This window comes from Danio rerio, chromosome 15, assembly GCF_049306965.1.
Source record: "Danio rerio strain Tuebingen ecotype United States chromosome 15, GRCz12tu, whole genome shotgun sequence".
Classification (NCBI taxonomy): domain Eukaryota; kingdom Metazoa; phylum Chordata; class Actinopteri; order Cypriniformes; family Danionidae; genus Danio; species Danio rerio.
The window spans coordinates 20900841-20924977 of NC_133190.1; the positions used below are offsets into that span (position 1 = coordinate 20900841).

Sequence of the window (24137 nt, forward strand, 5' to 3'; positions counted from 1 at the left end):
TGTGAAGTTTTACATGCTGAGAAAAGAGTTTAGATTTGCCGTGGTAAATAATGTCCCTCAATCACCCAAGAAGATTCCTATTCCCTCTTGCAGGATGATAAACATAACAATCCAATGCTCCAGTGAAACTACAATGAGAAGGACAGTGCTCATATCGCGGTTTTATCAGATCAGCCACAGTTTGCCAGGAAACACAGTTTAGTAAGCTCAGGGAATAGGCCGCTTTTCAGTTACAGTGGGGTCACTGGCACTAACAGACAAAGCTATCAATGACGGCAGTAGCAGAGGGCATTGATCTGAAAAGAGCATTGTGTCTGAAAACAAGAGCTGCCCTACACATGCCCTGCTCTCTCACTCTCTCTGGAGTATGTCTGTGGGGTTCAAGAATATAACACTCCTGCCATCTTCAAACTATTTAAACTCAGCTACTGTTTGATCTTACCACACTTGGTTGCCATTTTAAAGCACACATCAAATCAAATCTAACAAACTGATTATGTTAGCTCACATAGCTAGTTTTAGGTAAACAATTCATCTGTGCTTGTCACCAGGGCTTGACACTAACACCCACCAACCTGCCAAATGCAGGTAGCTTTCAGCGCTGGCAGGTAAGACAGACACTTCCACTAGCCACTTTGGCTGGTTGGAAATCATTTTTCTGGATAATAATTTTTAAAAGCAAGGTTCGACAATAAGGATGGTCCAACATGCATGCAAAGGCGATCTTAGAATTGAGAAGCAACACAACACTTGGGTTTGAATACTTCATTATGCACTGAAATGCTCATAGTGCATATTTCAGTGCACAAGCATATAGAGCAGTGTTCCCAGGCTGTTAATAACTGGTAACAAAGTTGTAAAAAACATTCAGTTTGTTTGCAATAATTTTATATAGCAATATATGCAATATATGTGGGAACACAGAGAGTTGTGCATGCTGCTTTTCTGTAGATTAAATGAACGCCTGAGAATAAACGTTAAGTGTCAATGTTAGTATAATTGCTATAGCCCACAGTATATAATGTTGTTTATAATGCAAGAGGCAATGTGATGACAACAAAGAAAATGATTATGCTATTTTACACGTAAAAATTAACATGGTTTATATGTAGTCAAACTATGCAGTTATGTTTATTTGTAGTCAGGGTGGAAGCGTTTATCTAGCATAATTAATCATTTAACTTCAGAAATTATGAACAGCTGTATTCTGATGGCATCACTGTGCCGTGCATTGAGAACCAAGACCAAATTAAAGTCTATTCAAGTCCACCACCCCAAGTTCTTAACAAAATGTAGCAATTTAAGCCCTTATTTGTGGTCATATTCAGGATGTTGGATGTCTATGGATAATAATATTATATATTTTTATGAAATAATTGAAAATTAATGATAATAATACTAATAAACTCATTTTAAAGCATACAAAATGTGTTTAGTATCAAAATACATATTGTTACACCCTAGCAGGTTTTTAAGCTTTGGGTCAATAAAAACAGCAACATTGTAACATATTACAATTTAAATCAAGCAGATGAAACACGTGATGAGACAAGAATAAGAAACCGAATAACAGAGAGAAAGGCATGGACAGATCAACAACAAAACATCAGACAGACATAGACAGAAATAGATGAATAGACAGAACAACAAAAAGACAAACAGAATTACAGACAGACCATTCAATAAACCGATAAACAGAAAGATTGACAGACAGATCAAACCACAGTTTAACAGACAGAGAGATAGACAGATGGATAAAAAGATGTGATCGAATGAATAAATGAGGGCTCTATATTTTGCTTTACTGTGTACTTTTGTACAATAACGAGATTTACTATCATGCCAAGGGGTCTCTCCTCCCCCACCGCCAGCATCAAACTTTATTATGTAACGCAGCCACATGGCTACAGCGTCAATCCCCTCAGGACACACAAGCTATAAGAAATATAGTAAAGAAGAGAGAGTGACAGTGCCGTTTCACTGGATGGGCAATGGGGGTGGTCTCCCATCCAGGCACTGACCAGTCTCAACAACAGAACAACAGACAGAAAGATCACACGACAGACAAACAGACAGAGAGATAGATAAATATTTATAGAATTGCACATATCCAATACCACGACAGACTGACAGATCAAACAGAAAGTGTGTAAAATGTGTATATATAAGTATATAAAATGTGTGTGTATAACAGTTCTGTCTGGTCCTCGAATCTGACTGGCTGATAGGCATGCAATATTCTGCTATAACAGCACTCCTACAGCCTCTTCACCCTTGTGTATTACTCCGCCCACATAGAGTGCCAACAGATTAATAGACTCACTACAGTTTGACACATATTGCAGCTGTTGGACAACATAATGTACTTTAGACGTGATGAAAGCAGATGTGAATAAAAGGCAGAAGAAAGCAGCTTCTCATACAAAATGATTTAGGATTTTGAGACTATCCGTGTTTGATTTTCTTTTTTATATACACAATTATGCTGTCGAACTGTTGTATAAATGCAATATCACACCCATAGCAGTGTGATACGGCTGTATGTCGGCACTGGTGGGACACTAAGGCACTTGGTATATAAATGACCAGCTTTCAACATATATTTTTCCTTTATATTTTTGAGTTGCACTTGATCTTTTGTCCAACAACCTTACATGTTGAAACATTTGAAAAGGTGACTTTTTAATGACATTTTATAATTTAAAAGTGATATTTCGTCTGGGTTTTGGTTGTAAACTATGGTACAAAAACCTGATAATAAACTACCAGTACTTTTTTGTTATTTTACAGCCTCAATTCTTAATTTTTTTATACAATATATTGTTTAAAACTACTAAAATGCCAATAAAAGTCACTTATTAAATTGCAGAGATGAATTTTCAACATCAAAAGTCAACAGAGCAGAGATCTGAGTCCCAAAGTGCACTTCAAAACTGTAAATAGGGGTGTCAAAATGAATTGTTTCTTCGGTGATAGATCATAACTGGTTATTGCGTACTGACATCATTTATCGCCAATGTGCAATGTTGCAGTAGAATACTATGGCGAAGGAGGCGAGGACAACTAAAAAAAAGGCTCCTACTACTTAAAAGGTTGATAATTATGCACATAATTATGCCGCTATTTCACTACTAGGGAGAGAGGCTGTAAAAATCCATCTCTGCATCTCTCTCACTCATCTTTCTCTCTCTCTCTCACACACACACACACACACACACACACACACACTTTGAACATTTGACCCGCTGCCGTTTTTGTGAGGTAACTTTTCCTTTTCTCTTGGCTGTTAAATCGATACTTGCTGATCCGGACACGTGCGGATCAAAACTTGCCTGAGGTGCGAGTTTTCTCCACTGTGTCTATTACGGATTACCTGTGATGACCTATCGCATATTATGCACATATAGACTGTAACCGCGACTGTTCCAGCGTCACTCATCGGTGAACAGCGCTTTCATTTCTAAAGCCAAGCGCAGCCCTTTCTGTTGAGTGGGTGAAGACAAAGACCAATCATAGGGGTGTAGGACAGCGCTCAAAAAGGAAGCAGGATAATATTTACATTCGTTTATTTGCTATAAATGCTCGTGTTGTTTTCTGTGCATGTATTAGAGTTTTGTTTGATACATTCAAAAAGATTCAACGATGCATTGAGAGGTGACTTGTGCGAACTTTTGAAGCTCAGGTATGCCAGAAAGCATTGCACCTAAACCAGCAAACACTAATGGTGGAGGAGAAAACATGCACGGTTTTAAAAATACTCCTTTACTGTGTCATAAAATAAAGTTTTAACAGTTTTTCAGGCGAGAATGTAGTTGTTTTAAACTTGAATCGGCAGTTTATTCACAAAGATAGCGCGTCTTCGACGATGTGCCTCAGCTTATGCGGACTCCGACTCCTAGCCTGCCAGCAGGAGCTCCATCATCACCTTCCAAGCCAAGAGCAGCTTTACTTCGGTCAGTCCATCTTGGATGTATCGCTGGATCTCATAGCTACATTGTACTTAAAACATAATATTTAGATGATCTTGTGAATATCTAAGGGTCAGTTTTTGTTCTTTTAAATATTAAAATATTAATTATTTTAAATATTATTTGTTCTCAGGTTTATTATTTTGGCAGTATTATTTTGTTATATAATTGTTATACAATTATCTTTTATAATTGTCTTTAATTATGTTAACGTGTTGTACGAGGTTTGACCTTGTTAACCAAATTGTTGGACGTAATCTTTATTTCTTATCGTGTATGTCTTTATTTCTTATTGTGTATGTACTTGTATAATTACCATTGTAGTTTATTAAATCTGATAATAAAAGACACAAGTCTATGTGTAATAACTAGTTTTACTTCACATTTATATAAATTCATGAATATTTATAATATTAATATAATATTAATTACAGGGTCATGCTTTATATAATTAATTCTTTTTTTTTTTTTGTTAATGTACAGTAAAACCGGTGAATCCATGGTGAGGTAAGTGATGTTATAAAGTCCACTGTCGTTCCATTTGAAGAAGTACCCGACTTGAGTCTTTGCGTCCTCGGGAGTTCGTTCTTCCAAGTCTGAACTTGGCAGGTCTGAACTTTCAAGGACGCAAGTTTGAACTTTGCGTACTTGATATTGAGAAACAGTGCGTTCAGTATAATCGGCCCCTAACAGCCTCCCCCAGGTCCTAATTCCCACACAGTAACATGGCTATTCATATGCAGGCACTGTAAACCTTATACTAGGTAAATAAAAGTTAAAAACACAAATAACATGAAGTTTTATCATAAAGTAATTAGTCTTGTCTTACATATTGGTCAGAATATATAAAAAGGATTGATTTATTGGCTTTGACACTGATAATACAGAGTTTAATTCAGTATCTGCTTTCTTTTTTTAGACCATTTTCTTTACTTTCCATTTCTGAGGTATTACTTTTGTTTATTAAAACACCTCTATTGGTTTTATGGAATACCCTCCCATCTTTTTGGCTTAGTTAGGAATGAACCACCAACTTATCCAGCATTTGCCCTTCCAGCTGCAACCCATCACTGGGAAACATCCATACACATTCACTCACACACATACACTACGGACAATTTAGCTTACTCAATTTCCCTATAGTGCATGTGTTTGGACTTGCTGTGCAGCAATAACTACAGTATATTGTGAAATGTATTTTTACCATGAAACAGAATTACTCTAACATTTGTTTAACATAACAACCCACCCCTAACTGACAGATAAATAGACGGAATGACAAAGAGACAAATAGAAAGACAGCCAATGATAGACAGACAGAAAAAGTGACAAACAGATAATCAGACAGACGAATATACAGAAACACAAACAGACAGGCAGACAGACAGATAGACAGAAGGATGGATGAATAGATACTGTAGATCAGGGGTGTCAAACTCAATTCCTGGAGGGCCGAAGCCCAGCACAGTTTAGTTCCAACCCTGCTCCAACACACTTACCTGTAGGTTACAAACAAGCCTGAAGGACTCAATTACTTTGATCAGGTGTGTTTAATTAGGGTTGGAACTAAACTGTGCAGAGCTGCGGCCTTTTTGGAACTGAGTTTGACACCTGTGCTGTAAATAGACAGATAGAGAGACAGTCACATTTCATTGTAAGCAAAGTGCTTGAACAGCCAGATCAAAATCTCCATGTGAATACTATCCCAAAAAATAAAGACATACAGGTTTGGAACAGCGAAAAGTATGAGCAAATGATGATAGCACTTTCATTTTCTGTTCCCTATCCCTTTATTTCGCTCCACAGATTTCTCAAAGGAGAGCCAGAAAGAAAGGCACAATGGAGAAAAGACACAAGGAAAAAAAGTGGCTGATGTATTGGCCCTTGTTCAGAGGTTGAATTCTCCTCTTGTCTTTCAACCGGATTGTGATAAGCTGTGGTCCGTGGCCAATTCTTTATCACCCTGCGGCGCTCCTACCCTGCCTTTTTTTATGACCCGCTCATTTGTCTGGCACCTTGGTAAGTGGCCCAGGGTCTGCAATATATGACAGTCCTAAACTCATTTTTTTTATTGACCCTACTATTACAATCAGAAGATAAGATATAAGCTGGATCTTTCCCAGGGAGAAAACATTCATTTTGAAAACGTCAGGAAAAGTTGAGACGCTGAACAATGCACATGCACATATGAACATACGTGTAGTACATGACACACAGCTGTGTAAAACAGGCCATGGAGAGGATAAAATCATGCATCACACCGAGCAAGAAGATCTAAAGGTCTAGCACACGTTTTCAATGAATCTTTCTCACATCCTCAGGCAAAGAAAGATAGCCGTGACACTGAGATATCAAGAAGGCATTCCTCATCTGAAGCGACCAGTAAAATGTTGTTGTGAGAAAAAAGGAATTAAAAAGTCAAGCATGTTATGTTCTGCACTGCTGTGTCACATTCAAAAAATAATTAGCAGAACTACAGCAGTTTGCTTTCACAGATGACAATTAGAAATACTGTGGCTTGTCTTTTACAAGTCGGCATGAAATAACTATGTTCCTGAGCAAAACTGGATATGCAAGGAGAAATAGATGTTTAAATTAGAAATGAATAAATAATATTTGTTGTGTATATACTGTAGCACTTCACATTTTGGTTGTGCATGCAAAACATTTAGCTATTTTAGCAATTGTGTATTGATTATTATGCATAAAATAAAATAATTATTTAGTGGTAATAAACATAGCATGCAAAATAAAACAGGAAATTGTTATTAGGAAATGTCCCTTGAAATGTCATGCTGATTGAAAGCCATTGAACAGACAATAAATAATTATAAGTAATGTATATAAAATATAAACAACAATTATAAATGAATAATACTTTTATATTAATAAATATTATATGATTGCATTCAGTTGAAGGCAAAGATTTTAGCTTTCCTGTGAATTTCAAATTCTTTTTCACATATTTCCCCAATGATGTTGAATAGAGCAAGGAAACTTTAACAGAATTTCCTGTATATATGTTTTCAACATCTCAGATGGATAAAAACCTTTTAAAAGTCTTAATATTTTTTAGAAAAACTAAGATGAAAGGGGTTTTGAACCACATCAAATGAAGGGTTCAGATGTAAAACACTGCCATCTAAAATGAACTTCTACAATAAGTATTTTACTCTGCTTCTTATATTTTTATTCAGTTATTTCATGTCAAATCGCTGAAAATAATCAATTCTTTGTCATAAAAGTGAAATCACTGAATCAAGACATGGCAGCCAAAGATAAAAAGAAAATTTCAGAAGAATATTACAGATGGCACATTACAGATTTGAATTACAGATTTGCATCTGAACTCTTCAAATGTTGATTACTGTATATATACAGTGCTCAGCATAAATGAGTACACCCCATTTTGAAAATGAATATTTTATTGAGTATTGAATATGGGTAATATATATTGGTGCATTAAAACAAAACAGATTTATTAAACAGATTTAAACAGATTTAATCACAGAACATCTTTAAAAATGAAAAGATAATACAATTAAAGTCATGCAAAAAAAAATTGCAAAAATAAAATTACAAACTACAAAATTTCGACAAAATTGTAAATATTTTCTTTTCTTAATTTTTGCTATATTTGAAAGTTTTATTTAATATTTTTACTTGAATATTTTAAACTAAAGGCGACACGGTAGTGCAGCGGGTAGTGCTCTGGCCTTACAGCAAGAAGGTCGCGGGTTCGAGCCCTGGCTGGGTCAATTGGCATTTCTATGTGGAGTTTGCACGTTCTCCCTGCATTCACATGGATTTCCTCCGAGTGCTCCGGTTTCCCCCACAAGTTTAAAGACATGGTACAGGTGAATTGGGAAGGCTAAATTGTTCACAGTGTAAGTGTGTATGGATGTTTTCCAGTGATGGGTTGCAACTGGAAAGGCATCCACAGCGTAAAAAGGTGCTGGATAAGTTCTTTCCGCTGTGGTGTCCCCAGATTAAAAAAGGGACTTAGTCGAAAAGTAAACGAATTAATATTTTACAACATTTTGCTGTACTAGTTTTTGGACCGTTATCGTAAGTTATTTCGTTATATTAGCTCCAGATTTGGCTTCAGTACTGACTAATCTAATGTATATGCACACATATAATATTGTAAAGCATCCTATAGAAAATATTCATTTGAATGAGAGATATGTGGGGGTGTACTCATATATGCTGAGCACTACATATTCTGGAGAAAGTCTTAAATCTTTTAGTTTGGCTGGAATAAAAACTGTTTAGTCAAAATCAATATTCATTAATAAAGTCAACATTGTTAGCCTGCTTACGATTTTTTTCACTAATTGAGTTACCAAATCAGCCCAACTTGCCTAGTAAAACTAATTAATCGAGTTAAGTCTTTAAATTGCACTTTAAGCTCAATACTAGCATCTTACAAAATAACTAGTAACTATAATATTAACTTAACAAGTAGTATATCATGGACTATGAAATACAAAATAAATTAGTTATTAGTGAATAGTTATTTAAAATATTGTTTAAAATGTGTTTAAAATAATTTCTCTCCATTGAAAAGAACTTAGGGAGAACTGAAATTTTCCCCATAACTGTATTTCCTCAGAAATAACCTCCACAGATAAATCATGAAAAATAAAACCAAAAACGTGTATTGCAAAAGTTCACAAAAGATGTGTTTTTTTCTTTCATGTTGACTGAAAGCCAATCAACAGACAGCTGGTCATACTTGCGCTCACAAATAAAACGCTAGCATAGCCAAAGTAAACTGCTAATCATTTTTTTTTTTTTTTTTCATAAACATGAAAAAATACAGGGTGGTCAACAGAGGCCAGTGAAGAGATTGCTGGCAATCATGACAACCCAACACCCACACGAGATGAGCAAGACTGGACAAGACAACACACAGGAAATGACAAAGCGGCTTAGCAAAGAGCTTATATAAAACATGTTCCTTCACAAAGCCTGTGATGATGGTGACTCAACACAACCAGTCCAGCTTATTACAGACTTCAAACTATAAATCCTTAATTTCTTATTAACCCTCAGAATCAAGGACAATAGCTCTGTTCCAAAATCTAGTGAACTCAGTTTTGAGTTAGCGAAACAAACAACAACATTGTCAAAATAATGCACAGTCACGAGATCTGCAAAAAAATTACTCAAATGCTGTATTATGCATGTCAGGACAGTAGTTGGCGATGTTACTTTGTAAAGATAAAACTATAAACATACACATACAGTTGTTGTTTTGGTTAAGTACTTGCTCATGCCTTTGGACTTAATTAAATGCATGTGACATGATTATTTTAACACAAGCATATTTTTGTAGTTTACACTTTGATGATAACGATACCGTAAAAAAAGGCCCTAAAACACCATTGTTCAAAACATCAGCTAAAACATACACAAAGTTATTATAGGTGCTGTGAAGTTTAAAAGTGCAGTTTTTATTTATTGTTTGACGTAATTACAACTGAAAAATCAAGAGAGGGCAGGACATAGAGTAGCTCCTCCCCTTTAAAAAACAGCCAATCGCACTTTGTTTCGAGAATCGTTGAAATCAAGTGCATCAAATGAAAAGCAAATGAAAAGCGTCTTGAAGGGGGTGGGGCATGTCAGATACTTAAGAGTATTTGATTGGTCTAGATCTGATGAGAAACTAAAGTATGAGGTGACATGAAAAAAACTTTTCATTTATAGGCGAAAGTAACAAACTGCAAGCTTTGGATGTTTATATGAGTTTACATTTCCTAAATGCATACTTTGACTTTGTTAAGGCAAATTATTTCTGGTAATTGTCAAGGCAGAAGTATTTATAAAAACTAGAATACCACAATCTGCTTTTTACTATTTCTGAGCTAAATTTTGTATAAAATCTGCAGTTTTATACAGAAGGATTTTGTAAGGATCATCATAAAAAAATTAAATATGTGAAATAAAGTCTCTCACATAATGTAAAATTTACTAAGGACAGAAAACATTACTTTACAAACTGGACTGTAAATAAATCGAATGAATATTTTCATATTAATCAATGATATTACTGAAATTAAATTTGAATTAAATTTAAAAGCTGAAATGTACATTTACACGTTTACACAATATACTTGTATATACACAAAATACACAAATGAATAAACTCGATGGGAAGGTGCAGTTGCATGTGGGCTTACATAGAGTTGAAGTCAGAATTATTAGCCCCCCTTTGATTTTCTTTCTTTTTAAATATTTCCCAAATGATGTTTAACAGATCAAGGAAATTTTCACAGTATGTCTGATATTTTTTTTTTTCTGGAGAAAGTCTTATTTGTTTTATTTTAGCTAAAATAAAATCAGTTTTACATTTTATTAAAAACATTTTAAGGTCAAAATTTTTAGCCCCTTTAAGCTAATTTTTTTTTGGATAGTCTACAGAACAAACCATGGATTTATTCATGCAAGTTTTACAATAATTTGTTTAATTACCCTAACCTAGAAATGAGTTCCTAAAACAATTATGTTTAGAAATGTGTAGAAAAAACCTTCTCTCCGTTAAACAGAAATTGGGGAAAAAATAAACAGAGGGGCTAAAAATTTAGGAGGGCTAATAATTCTGACTTCAACTGTAAGTAACTATTTTAAACAATATACATAAGTCGTTGCACACAAATACTTCTTAACTGTCAATAATTTCTCATCTGATTTCTACTTTACTTTAGCATGTTGCTAAACTAACAGTGAAGCATTCTCTGGATTCTCTGGAAATCTGGATTAATTGAACATTTTAACTCGATTACAATTAATGAACAATTATTTTATTTATGTATTTTTTTTCCAGTGACAGGTTTTATTATATTCATCTTACAGGTGAAAGATAAAGAGGGCATTACTTGATTTTAAAATAATTTAAGGAAACAAACTATCTACAAATCTATTTAAAATATATGAATATTTATTGAACATCAACGTTGAACAACTGAAATTAAAACACGCATTGCCTGAAACAAACAGTCAAATTTTTAAATAAAGAAAAATTAAATAAATAACATGTAAAATTATTTTTAATGTTTTTCATATTAATAGTAAAAATGAGCATTATCTCTTCTAAATAAAATAATTTGTGTATATTCTGTAAATATTATTTTAAGGAGCAATTTTTTTGCATCTTCTGTAAACAAATATTTTAAAGCAAATAATAATTTTAATGTAATGGAAAATGTGCCATCTTAAGGCATCTTACTTCCAATCATCGTCAATATAGTGCAAAGTAAGCCTCAAAAATGAGTCCACCGTCTGGAACCAACACTTTTTTCATAAGGTAAACCCAAAACAAGTTTCCATATGGAGCTCCTTAGTGGGACTCGACACTTGTAAACACTCGCTTTAACGGACTCTCCCACGACTCTCCACGCTGCCCACACTTGTCACCGCTACCAATAACAGAGCTTGCACTACGCGTCGTCGCGACATGTAGTTAACAGAGCAAGATCACGTGACTCTACATGTGTTAAGGAAAGTAATTTTTAAAATTGACCTAGAAAAATGTTATCAATTATACGTTCTGAATGTCGATTTCGATTGCTTCTTGATTAATCGCCCACCCATGACACCAAGTAATCAATTTGTTGTTGTTGATGTTATCTAAATTGTAATAAAAACTCATTAAACTATTAGCATATTCATAATCATCTTTTCTTAATCCACCATCTTGGATTTATATATCACTGAACACACTGCATTGCACTTTGGCATTATGCTTTATCTACAAAGAACAAATGTGGTGCTTCCTTAGAAATAGGTTAAAAGGAGATATCAGAGGCAGCATAATTCATTTACCTAAACTTTGCAAGAGCTTTAGCATCGGCCGCGCATCTATGGTGCCTTATAAAGCAGCCTCTAGGCAGCTCGCTAGCTTGAGGAACAGAGCAAATGTAAGGCAATTTTTGGAGCTCATCCATCATCACTTTTCTGTCAGGAACTGTTGCAATAGCGTTGCAATTTCACCACCATGCAAGTCTTTTTCACATATCAACAATTGCAGATAGCATCACGAACTGAAGAACTTCAGGAAATCGAAACACCAGACGGCTGATTAGCAAACGTCTCCAACATACAGTATATGCAGTAATATACAGACAACACCAGAACCGTTTCTGGAAACACTAGAGTCTAAGTGGCCCGTTACTATACCTGACCTTCTGAATTCATACCTGATAAATCCTCTTTTGTTGCTCCTGCAGACAAAAAGAATTGTATGCATGAAACAGCCAGAGGCAGGTTCACCATTCAACTAGCTGTCTGTCTGTCTTTCTGTCTCACTGCCTGTCTGTCTGTCTGCCAGTCTGTCTGATGAACATGTTACTCGTCTAGCTCCTGGTTTCTGGTTACTCTTCTAGGTTCCTGGGTTTTGATGTTACCTGCTCTCCTTCGGTGAAGACTCGAGTGCCGAAGCTCCATGTAATGGTGGGTGTGGGGTCTCCAGTGGCTTCGCATGTTAATGTGACCTGCTCGTCCATTTCTGTGGTCGTCTGGCTTTCCAAGTATGTGATTTTGGGTTGTACTGAGAGAACAAAACAGACAAGGTTAGATCACTGAGACTTTCTGTCATTGTTTACATAATCCAAACCTACAGTTATTAGCCCTCTGGAATTATTAGCTCCCATGTATATATATATATATATATATATATATATATATATATATATATATATATATATATATATATATATATATATATATTTTTTTTTTTTTTTTTTTTAACCCAATTTTTGTTTATTGCAAAAAATAATAATAATAATAATAATTTCCCCATTTCTAAACATCATAGTTTTAATAACTAACTTCTAAGAACTAATTTCTATTATATTTGCCATGATGACAGGACATAATATTTTACTTGATATTTTCTAGATACTAGTATTCAGCTTGAAGTGACATTTAAAGGCTTAACTAGGTTAATTAGGTTAACGAGGCAAGTTAGGGTAATTAGGCAAGTCATAGTATAGTGATGGCTTGTTCTGAAGACAATTGAGGAAAAATATTACTTAATAATATAAAAACATTAAAATGCTCAATTAACACTTTTATTCTAGCCAAAATAAAACAAATAAGACTTTCTCCAGAAGAAAAAAATATTATAGGAAATACTGTGAAAAATTCCTTGCTCTGTTAATCATCATTTGGGAAATAATTTTGGGCTAATAATTTTGACTTCTACCGTGTATTACTTATTTCTTATATGAAACTCAAAAGAGATATTTTGCAGAGATAATTTATATATATGGCATGCAAAGCTACATCAGAAAATGTTCCTCTGCCAGTTTTGGCAAACCTCCCCAAAATAAATAGGTTTTCTATTACAGATTGTTGTTTTTGTTTTGAGGACTTTGAGTATAATCAAACATCCACTATGTTGTCATTATTTGACCTTCCTTGTTTACTGTTTTTGTTTTTGAAAGTTTATTTGATTCAGAGTATGTTTACTAAAAACTGTTTCAAATAAATTTGACATTTGTTATTCGATTTTAGTAATTAATTTGAACAATAGCCTCTTTTCCACTATCTGCCAAACCATTTTTAGGGTGCTTTTACATCTGTAGATAGATTGTTGTGTTCTGATACAGGGATTAAAATTGTTAGAAGGTTGCTTTTATTCTTGGTAAGGTTCACTTTAACACAGCAAAGTTTCTAAATGCACCAAAATATAGCTTAAACAAGTCACATACAAGTCAACTCTCCTCAGATTGGTCAGAGGTCCATGGTTTATTTTTCAGAGTCCCGCTCAGCTGTCATGCATCCTTATTTTAATTTATGACAATGAGCAATAAGACATTATAAGCAGAAAGCTGTGCTTTAATTTTGAATGGTGACACCCACAGACACTTTAGGCTTTACATTATATAGGGAAATAACAGATAAACAAAGACTGCAGTCAATTTTCTTAACGGATAAACAGCTCTCGTTAACAGTTCAGCATTCTTTCATTTTCATAATCGACATGAAACGCACATTTACCAAAGAGAATGACATCCCACCCTACTCATGATTCTTTCTTCATATAGTCATATATGTCTATTACATTTTCATAATACACTGTGAAATAGCCTGGTTTGTTAGTTCGTTGAATCTTATTGCTTTCTCACTACAATCAATCCGCTCCAGAGTTCATTTCAATTGAGCCAAGACCATCTCATTCAGGCGATCTTGGGCCATTTGTTTTGGCATAGATCAGAGTATGATTGTTAGATTAACATATGCCAAACGAACCCCACTAAGGAGGCAAACGCACCACATTTCGAAACAAATGTCTAGGTGTGAATGCTCCCTCAGAATAGTCAGGTTACTCAGGTATGCTTCCAGTTGTATTTCCATGTGGCTCTGGAACGGTTTGGCATGATTACAAATCACTTTTGGGCTAGAATTCTTAACAGAAGCACATTACTTTTTTCTGTTATTTAAGTAACTATAAAAAAAGAAGTCCAAAAAATATCAGAAAAATATCTGACCTTTGTCCATATAGCTGTTTACATTACATTAGCATTGCCAAGGCAGCGACTGACGCATTTGTATTACATTCCAAATAGTTCTGCTATCATCAGCCCCACTCTAGAATATAAAACCACTTCCATGCTCATTTCACCCGATCGGCATGGAATGGAACAGACTGATAGTGGAAAAGATGCCAATGTTGTGTATATCAAAAAAGCATTAAAAGTAAAAGCAGGTTTCAAGGAAAAAGTTTTTTTAAACGTTATCGTTATTGGGTCTGTGTGTCTACAGGAATGTGATTTTGTCAAACATTATGCTGTTAGGAATAAACCAGTACTAAACCAAAACAACAAACGGCAGAGTACAGGACTGTATGAGTGTAGACAAGTGTTTCTTTCTAAATTGATATCGCCACCTTCTGGCCTGGCATAAATAGAACAGTTTTATTTATTTATTTATGTATTTATTTATTTATGTATTTATTTATTTATTTGTAATTTTTATGAATTTATATAAATGAGGAACATATTTATGTGTATGCAACATTTTCATGAGTTATGTAAATGTACCCTGATTATGAAAGTTTAATGTTCAATAGATGTTTTAAAACTTTCCCATGTGAAAGTGTTTTTTAAAACACCTCACAGAGAAAAAAAAAACAGTTAGTATATTATTCTTTAAGGTATAAAAACGATATGTTCATGCAGCCACACATTGTTCCCTGCAGAATAAAACTTTGTTTTTTTTTCCATTGCTGGATTTTTAGCATCAAATATAAAAGAGTACTGTCAAACCTCCAGACTCCGGTGAGACTCTCTTGAATTCTTACCAAAGACTTTAAGGCTAAGTTCTTGTTCGCTCTCCCCAGCTTTGTTCTTAGCAATGCATGTGTAATCTCCCTCGTCCAGCTTTGTCACATCTAGTACTGTCATCTCTGAGCCGTCTTCATTGAAGCTGTATTTGTTTCCGCTCTCCAGTGGAGCATTGTTCCTGAGAGGAAAGAAAGTACTAACATTTAAAACAATATAGCATTAGGGAAGACAAATCTGAACATTTCTCTTCAAAGAGTCTGATCTAAAAGGCAAAACGCGTTGGAAGAATGAGTTACAGTTGTTAACTACTGTATCAGGAAAACTGATATGCTGACCATTTGAATTATATTTATTCATTTATTCATTCATTTTCTTGTCGGCTTAGTCCCTTTATTAATCCAGGATCGCCACAGCAGAATGAACCGCCTACCCAATTAACCTGTACCGCATGTCTTTGGACTGTGGGGGAAACCGGAGCACCCAGAGGAAACCCACGTGAAGGCAGGGAGAACATGCAAACTCCACACACTGAGCCGAGGTTCGAACCAGCGACCCAGTGACCTCCTTGCTGTGATGCGACAGCACTACCTACTGTGCCAATGCCTCGCCAATTATATTTATATTGTAAAAAAATTAATAAATATATGAACATAATATCTAGTTTGAAAACAAATAATAATGTTCATGATAACAATAGTAATATACATTTAATAAAATTATAATGTTTATTAGTTTCAGCTATAAATAATGTATATTTTTCATTCATTCATTTTCTTTTCGGCTTAGTCTATTTATTAATCTGGGGTTGCCACAGCGAAATGAACCGCCAACTTACCCAGCATATGTTTTATGCAGTGGATGCCCTTTCAGCTGCAACTCAACACTGGGAAACATTCATACACTCTCATTATTATTATTATTATTATTATTACTATTATGAACTTGACTTTTTAAATAGAATATTTGAACTAACCCGCATTTCTGAAGTTTTCTGAACAATTCTAAATTCAGAAAAACACATTTTGCAACATTCACTAAACAAGTTTATAAAACCGCTGAAAAAAAACTGTAGAAAGCAAACCGGAAACACTGTCAGCTAACCTGTGTGTCAGAGCTGCGTGTCTTCCTTTCTACCTTTATTTGCCCCTCTATTAGTGATCTTTGTCCAGACGCTCTTGAATTCATTGGATTCCTGACATGGTGGCGATCGCTTGATTTAAGGTCAAACAGGTAATAAATATACCATAACCCTTGTCAGAGAAGAGGACCTGAGTTATTTTGAGACAAATAAACACCTCCTCCTCCCCATCCCCCCCAAACACGAGTGAACAAAAGATCCTTCAGGCGTGCTGTATCATCCCGAGGGATTTGTGTCTCTCCGAAAGCAGAAAGACAGTTCGAACTCCCGCTGAGAACACAACAGCAGCTGAGGAGAGACTCGTACTTGTGGTGTACTAATGGTGTGTTCTTCTATTCTATGTCATCCATAGAAGTTCTTTATTTATTCAGAGGCCTATTCGTCTGGCTTTGAACGCCTAATAAAAAACACACATGAGGAGGTGCAGCAAAACCCACTGTACAGTAGTGTTTTGTTTCTGCTAGGTTGATTTTGGAGGAAGATCTCTGGCTTACCGTCTCCAGGTCACTATGGGCTCAGGGAATCCATCAGGATCACAGGCCAGAAGAGTTGAGAAACCCATGTCGGCAGTGGCGTTCGTTTCCGCTTGACGGATCCTTATAGTGGGTAGAACTGAGAAGAAAAGAAAATTGCAGGTTTTAAATGTGGAGCTGAATAAACTGCTTTCTTACCTCTCTACACTCATACTTTTTTTTTACTAAAAGTAAAACACTTAAAGGGGCTACATGTAAAAATCTGTATGCCCTAATTACATTTTTATAGCCAATGTGAGAGCAGCTTGTGATGAAACTTCAACAGACTTGAAACTAAATTAGAAACAAATACTTAACACAGTGTTCAAGATAATTTTGTACTATAACAACAACAGTCTGAAATAACTGGATCTATATACAGCATGCACTTTATAATTTAACAATTATAGCAGTATTAATTTAATTAGATCTGTCAGCAACATACTGTCAATTAACTGCAGAGCTTGTGCAAACAAATCTGAATAGCTATGATCTTAACTGCTGTTCACCGCTGGGAGTTTTTGGTTGCGTTTATTTTAGAATTGTAATATTTTGACACACAATTCATTGGACTATAGTTTCAGATCTCAAAATAGCAAACCCAGAGATTGTCCTTTTCACTCTCCTGTCGTTGTAAGGCAAGGCAAGGAAAGCCAAGATTATTTATATAGCACATTTCATACACAATGATAAAAAGGAAAATAATTAAAAGCATGAAAAATGATTAGAAACAGATTAAAATGTGTTAAAACAGGATATAAAAGAATGAAAAAGAAAAGAAAGACAGGGTACATTAGTGTACATTACAGTACATTAGGAGTACATTAGTGTACATAGAGTTTGAGCATGCAAAATTCAGTTGGCTGGTTCTGTGAAAAGGGGCGGGATTACACAATATGATGTCATGCTAATAAAATGAGTAATTGCTCCATATTTTCAATTTCTGTACAGAAAGGCCATGTTTAGATTTTTTTATTCCTCTCATTTCCAGTCAATGGAACAAAAAGTGTAACATGACCATGCCTTTACACTGTTAGCAAGCGCTCACTTTTGAAACCCAAGCTCATTCTGGAAACGTAGCCCTGCGGACGTTTCTGGAGACCGCAATTTACGTGACCGGAGGTACGTGTGGCCGCGTTTTGTTTTTTTATCGAGTGAACGCTGCGGGGCGGTGTGACGCCGCTCCGCTCCTCCTCTTCGCGCTCGCCGACTGACGGCTCACCTTTGTGTGGAGGGCTTTCCTGCCTCAACCAGTTTGTCCGCTTAGCTCGTAGCGTTACGTCGGCGGAGCGGAGGCCTAGAGGGAGAAGGAGCCGGCCACGGCGATGTCCGGGGAAGAGCGGTTCCAGAAATCAGGTAAGATGAAAAACAGAATCCAAAAAAATAAAAGCAAACGAGTTCGCGACGGGGCGAGATCCGAAAACGCGGTCAAAATCGGACGAGGGCTTTTGCTTTTTTTTCTGGAAGGCTTTTGCAAATCGTCGCTTGGGTTTAGGTAAGGAGGAGGAGGAGGAGGAGTACCGCCCAGTCGATCGTTCAGTCGTTCAGCCAGTCAGTTGGACGGACGGTCGCTCTACAGCAGCCTCCAGCGGCTTTTCACGCGAGAACAGCGCGGGCGCAAATGGTGCGCGCTCCCGAGAGGCATCCGAGACGCGAAAAAGCGTGCACATCGGCCTCTCGCGGATTTGCAAAAACAAAAGCTGCTCGAATACGTACCTCCCGGGACGTATTTTGCAGCCTCCAGAAACGTTTGCGGGGCTACGTTTCCACAATGAGCCCGGGTTGCACTTTTGGGGATTTACACCTTGACCACAATGAACTACAAACAAAAAAATGGTATCATTGGAAAAAGACACTTTGGTCTCTGTTTTTAGTCACAAAGTCTAAAGTGCATGGTGCAAAAGCATTAAGGGCGTGTCTAACAGGGTTAACAGGGTCTAACAGGGTTGTACCTATTCTCTTAATGAGTTATGGGTGTGTTTTGAGTATAACGTGCATTAAACTAATGAGAGCATCTCACATTCCCTTTCAGTTCCAATGCACCATGGCACATTTGTATTTACATGGCGGACTTTGTAAAAGGAAAAACTGAAGGCTTTTACTAGTGAGAAAAGTTAAACAGACCATCTGCAATGCAAGGATGAAGAACGATCCATTTGGCCTCTTTACTTTCTTTTTACTTTTACTATTTACTTTCGTGGAGTAAGGGAAAGGTGTTGTAAGCACTCCACTGAAAACATCCATTAGCCTACATATTTAAATTAGCTTGTTAAGCACAAAGATTTGTTTCAAAACTATTTCTAAATTCAATTTTAATTTCTAGCAAACAAATAAATTAATGAATAACAGAGTGTGGTCAAAAAGCGGAGTTATATCCACAAACACATCCTTTTCTTTTGCCCCATATGGTAATGCAGACGCCAAGTGTATAATAGGGCCCTTTGAGCATTACTATGGCCACTAGACTCACTATGGTCACTATGGTTTATTTTAAAGTTTCATGCTCAAAAACATAAAAGTCATACATTATAAAAAAATATATATATATAGAAAAAAGTCATCTGTGTCTCAACAAAAGATTCAGAATTCTGCATACTTTAAATAAATATATAAATATATATTGTACATACTGTATATATAAATACATACTGTATCTACTTTTTAATCTAATCTGAGCTTAAGGCAACAATGTACTGTTATGAAATAAACTAATATATAAGCAACATTTGAATGCTATTTATTTCACACATTGAAAATCAAAAGAGTTTTAATTAAATGCAGTTTAATTAGGTATCAAGTTTTATATATGTGTATAAATTCACTTTCTGCCTTCAGGGAACTATGTACCATTACAAAACAAGAAAATGTTTCACACGTTACTGAATTTTAAATGCCAGGATGTGAACCTCTCTTAAAATACCAATATAAACATGCACCTAATGAAAAAAAAAAGAAGTATACTACCTACAGAACACATTTGACTCAATTGGGTTACAGTGTTCCCTCAAGCCTTAAAATGCACAGTTTCATACATTTATCATTACATTTATGTGAAACACATCTTTACTCTTTTACAAATGAGAATCAAATACCGATTTTGATGAAAAAGACAGTAACTCTTCTCAAAGGTTCACTTTGATCATATACAAAAAGAAAATATGGCACTGCAGCACATCTAACACCTGCTGATAAAGGCTGCCAATGGATAATATAACCTTTTTTAGGTTCTGTCTGCAGATATTTAGCCCTCCTCTTTTGACAAAAAGCCACTCACAGATTGCAGCTATGGCCCGCACTGTGGTCACTCAAGCAGGACTAAACATCAACATAAAGATAACCCATTACGGATTCAAATTAGACTCATACAAGAAAAAACAAACGCAAACACAGACATAAGAGGTGAAATTATATTACCGGGTTTACCGCAGGAAGGAAATAGGCAAATAAGAATGAAATCAAAAAGGAGATGAGATGAAAATGTCTGTGGAGCAGCTTGACAACAGCTACTTCAAAAACTGTCTGATCCTCAACACAAAACACTGAGCTTTATACTCCACCTCAACAAAAACACAGCTGCTGATCAAATACCCAGCTCAGAATCATGATATCTTGTTTTAGCTAATCAAAAGAGCTTTTATTAACTGGTTAATGCTATGCTAAACAAGTAGCCTAAGCTTTAAAACACTTTCTTTTCGCTAGTTAGCTCTATCCAAAGCTGTTAGCATGCAAACATACAAACCAGAGGGAAATGTTTATTTAACTAACTAAGCCAAGGGTGCTCAAACTTGGTCCTGGAGGGTCGGTGTCCTGGAGAGTTTAGCTCCAACCCTAATCAAACACTTCTGAATCAGCTAATTGACCTTAAAATACTAGAAACTTCCAGGCAGGCATGTTGAAGCAAGTTGTAGCAGGACGCCTGCCCTCCAAGACCAAGTTTGGGCACCCCTAAACTAAGCAATCTGTGTTTGCGAAGGCCCTGTTTACACTAATACATTTTAGTTTTAAAACGCATAACTTTTGCTACGATTAGCTTTTTGCTATGATTTGCCTTCCGTCCACACTACCCCAGAGTTTTCAAGCCCTGACAATGGAGCGTTTTGAAAACGCTGAAGAGGCCATTTTGGTTTTGGTTTGCTGCTCCGTGTCAGTGTGGATGGGGGAAAATGAATATATCTGAAAATGGAGGCGTGGTCGCAGACATTCGCTAACCTGAATGGGATTTTTATCAATATTAAGTGCACAAAGTTTAGGGTTTAATTCTTTCCTTGTAAGTTCAGACTTCACAAGTTTGATATGGAAAACAAACTCCCGAGGACACGTCGGGTAAATCTTCAAAGGGGACAGTGTACATCATTCACATAACCCTGGCTACATTGTTTCACTTTCTTAACAATAAAATTAAAACATGATATAAGGAACAGCCTATTTTCATTTTGATATCAACAACTTAACATATAGCAAAATGTTGAGGCGTCGTGTAGCTACATATTTTTATGACCATCATCTTTATGCATATTTATGACAAAACGGACCCTATGACATAACTGCTTCCTTTCATTTTCATTGAATATCAAAAGTTTTAATCATCAATAATTGCAATAAATAATAAAATAAGTTTATGCAATATAGGAAATAAAAGCAAGCAGCCAGTCTAATGTGCAGAATTGGTGTATATGGTTACATAAATTAATATATTAACTTTTCTTTGCGCTCAGCCAAAACATGTTAACTGAGCATAAATAATAGATTCAAAAGACAGAACAGTTGTTAGATAAAGAGAATATGAATTAAATATCACATTTAACAACTATAGGTGGTTCATTCCGCTGTGGCGACCCCGATGAATGAATGAATTTACAACTATAGTGAGGTAGATCCTTGATGAGCTCTCCTTGGTAGAGCTCTCACCTGGGCAGTTGTCCTTAACGCACCCGCTGACTGCCTGGGCTTAGATGTCCATATACGCTGAAGAGCATGCCAGGGTGTGTGTGTGATCACGGGATGTGCGTTTTCAGTGGTATAGTGTGGATAGAGATCTTTTCAGAAACGCTAGGTGAAACGCCAGTGTGGATGTGGATTGTTTTCATTCTAAAAACACTGCTTTAAAACTGAAACGTATTAGTGTAAAAGGGGTCTAAGTAACTTGTAAAAAAATATAAATGGCTAATTATATCATTCAAATCATTCAATTATTTCAAATTATTTTAAATTTGAGTGAAACAGGATATTTTATCATTGAAAAAAAGCTTACAATTTAAACAATGTACACACACACACACATACACACACACACACACACACACACACACACACACACACACACACACACACACACACACACACACACATATATATATATATATATATATATATATATATATATATATATATATATATAATGTTTCAAATTAATAAATATAACTAGTCAGGAAATTATATATTAATTTGCTTATCTGAATTGATTTATACAGAACTGTTCCATTTATTTACACTATTTAAGCATATTAAATATAAATAAGTATTATTGTACATATTAAGAATATTATATGCAATTGTAATTAAATGGCCTAAAAATTAAAAGCAATTCATTCATTCATTTATTTTCTTGTCGGCTTAGTCCCTTTATTAATCCGGGGTCACCACAGCGTAATGAACCGCCAACTTATCCAGCACATTTTTATGCAGCGGATGACCTTCCAGCCACAACCCATCTCTGGGAAACATCCACATTAACACACACACTTATACACTATGGACAATTTAGCCTACTCAATTCACCTGTACAGCATGTCTTTGGACTGTGGGGGAAACCGGAGCAGGGAGAACAGGCAAACTCCACACAGAAACGCCAACTGAGCCGGGGCTCAAACCAGCGACCTTCTTGGTGAGAGGCGACAGCACTACCTACTGCGCCAATGCGTCGCCTATAGAACTGCTTTGCCGAAACCAAGGGGCAAACCAGGGACCCTTAGATCTTCAATCGAATGCTTTCCCATCTGAGCTATTTTGGCTGCCATGCTATCTTACATAGTATTTTTTTTCTGTAGAAAAGTAATTCAATTACCCATTATCTGTTTACTTTAATTACAGTATCTAGTAACTAATTATTAGCTATTTAGTTGTTTCTTGATTAACTGATAGATTGCCATAAACTATTCAGTGTACCACAGCGATGAACAGCTCTAAAAAGACCCTACTTTTTACCACTGCAAAAGACATTTCAAATATAACATTTTTTTTCCACTATAAAGTACATTTAATCATTTGACAATGTTGTCTGAATGTTAAACGCTGTTAATTGAACCACTGAATGCATTAAATAAACTATTTTTAAGGCTTTTTAATAACATATTTATATATATATATATATATATATATATATATATATATATATATATATATATATATATATATATATATATATTTGGATAAATGGCTAAAAACATTGCATATAAGTCATTTGAGACAGCATGGAAACAGTGGAATAGCTCTTGATTATTAGTTTCTGCTGGGATCTGAAATGTCCACATTTTGAGCCCTACAGGTACAATAAAGCGAACAAGAGCTCACCGTTCACAACCACTTTAATGCTGCGGAAGTCAACCTCTCCACGGGCTTTAATACGACCCTCACAAGTGTACACTCCCTCGTCAGTCTTCCTGATCCCTCGGATTTGGAGATGGTTGTTACTCAAAGTCTTGAAACGAACTGTAGAACAGAACAAGGGCGAATTGATTTTGTGCGGGATTGAACAGATGTCTGCAAATTGCGCATTAAAATCATATGCAGATTTAACAAGTATTTCATCTGTTATCACAAGGATTAATAAAGAGCCGCATTTGCCAGGAACAAGCATTAATGATCTCATCAATTTATTAAAGCATGAAAACAGAGCAAATTAATCACTCTTATTTGATGTGAATGACTTACCATCTTTATCAAACTGGATCTTAGCACCTTTATATTTCCAGAGGACTGTGGGTGGAGGTGAGCTTATGACATCACACACGATAATGGCGTTGTCCCCTTCGGTGAACTCTTGAGGTGATGGGACATTTGTGAAGGTAATTTTTTCTGGGGGGGAAAACAGCAGCAATTTAGCTGCAACTTCAATTTATCATGCAATCATTCCTTTTTTCTTTGTATTGTTGTTGTCTACAGCAAGATAACAAGTCATCATCTAAAATGAAGTCTCCTCAGAAGCATCATCAAAGGTTGTTTTGTACAC

The 24137-nt window shown here is 35.6% G+C and overlaps 1 protein-coding gene across 51 annotated transcripts in view; it reads right to left on the minus strand.

Annotated features, from left to right (window-relative positions):
• ncam1b (neural cell adhesion molecule 1b) overlaps positions 1 to 24137 on the minus strand; it is a 207903-nt gene that overhangs the window by 90289 nt on the left and 93477 nt on the right. For 26 of the 51 annotated variants that reach the window (XR_012390357.1, XR_012390348.1, XR_012390347.1 and 23 more), the window contains 5 exon segments: positions 23840 to 23983; positions 23480 to 23617; positions 16892 to 17009; positions 15277 to 15437; positions 12377 to 12519 (listed from right to left, as the gene is read on the minus strand). Coding sequence is in view for 31 of the 51 variants with exons in the window: in XM_068213451.1 (XP_068069552.1) it covers positions 12377 to 12519; positions 15277 to 15437; positions 16892 to 17009; positions 23480 to 23617; positions 23840 to 23983 (704 nt within the window). In the remaining 20 variants the exon portion in view is untranslated. 51 annotated transcript variants of the gene reach the window in all.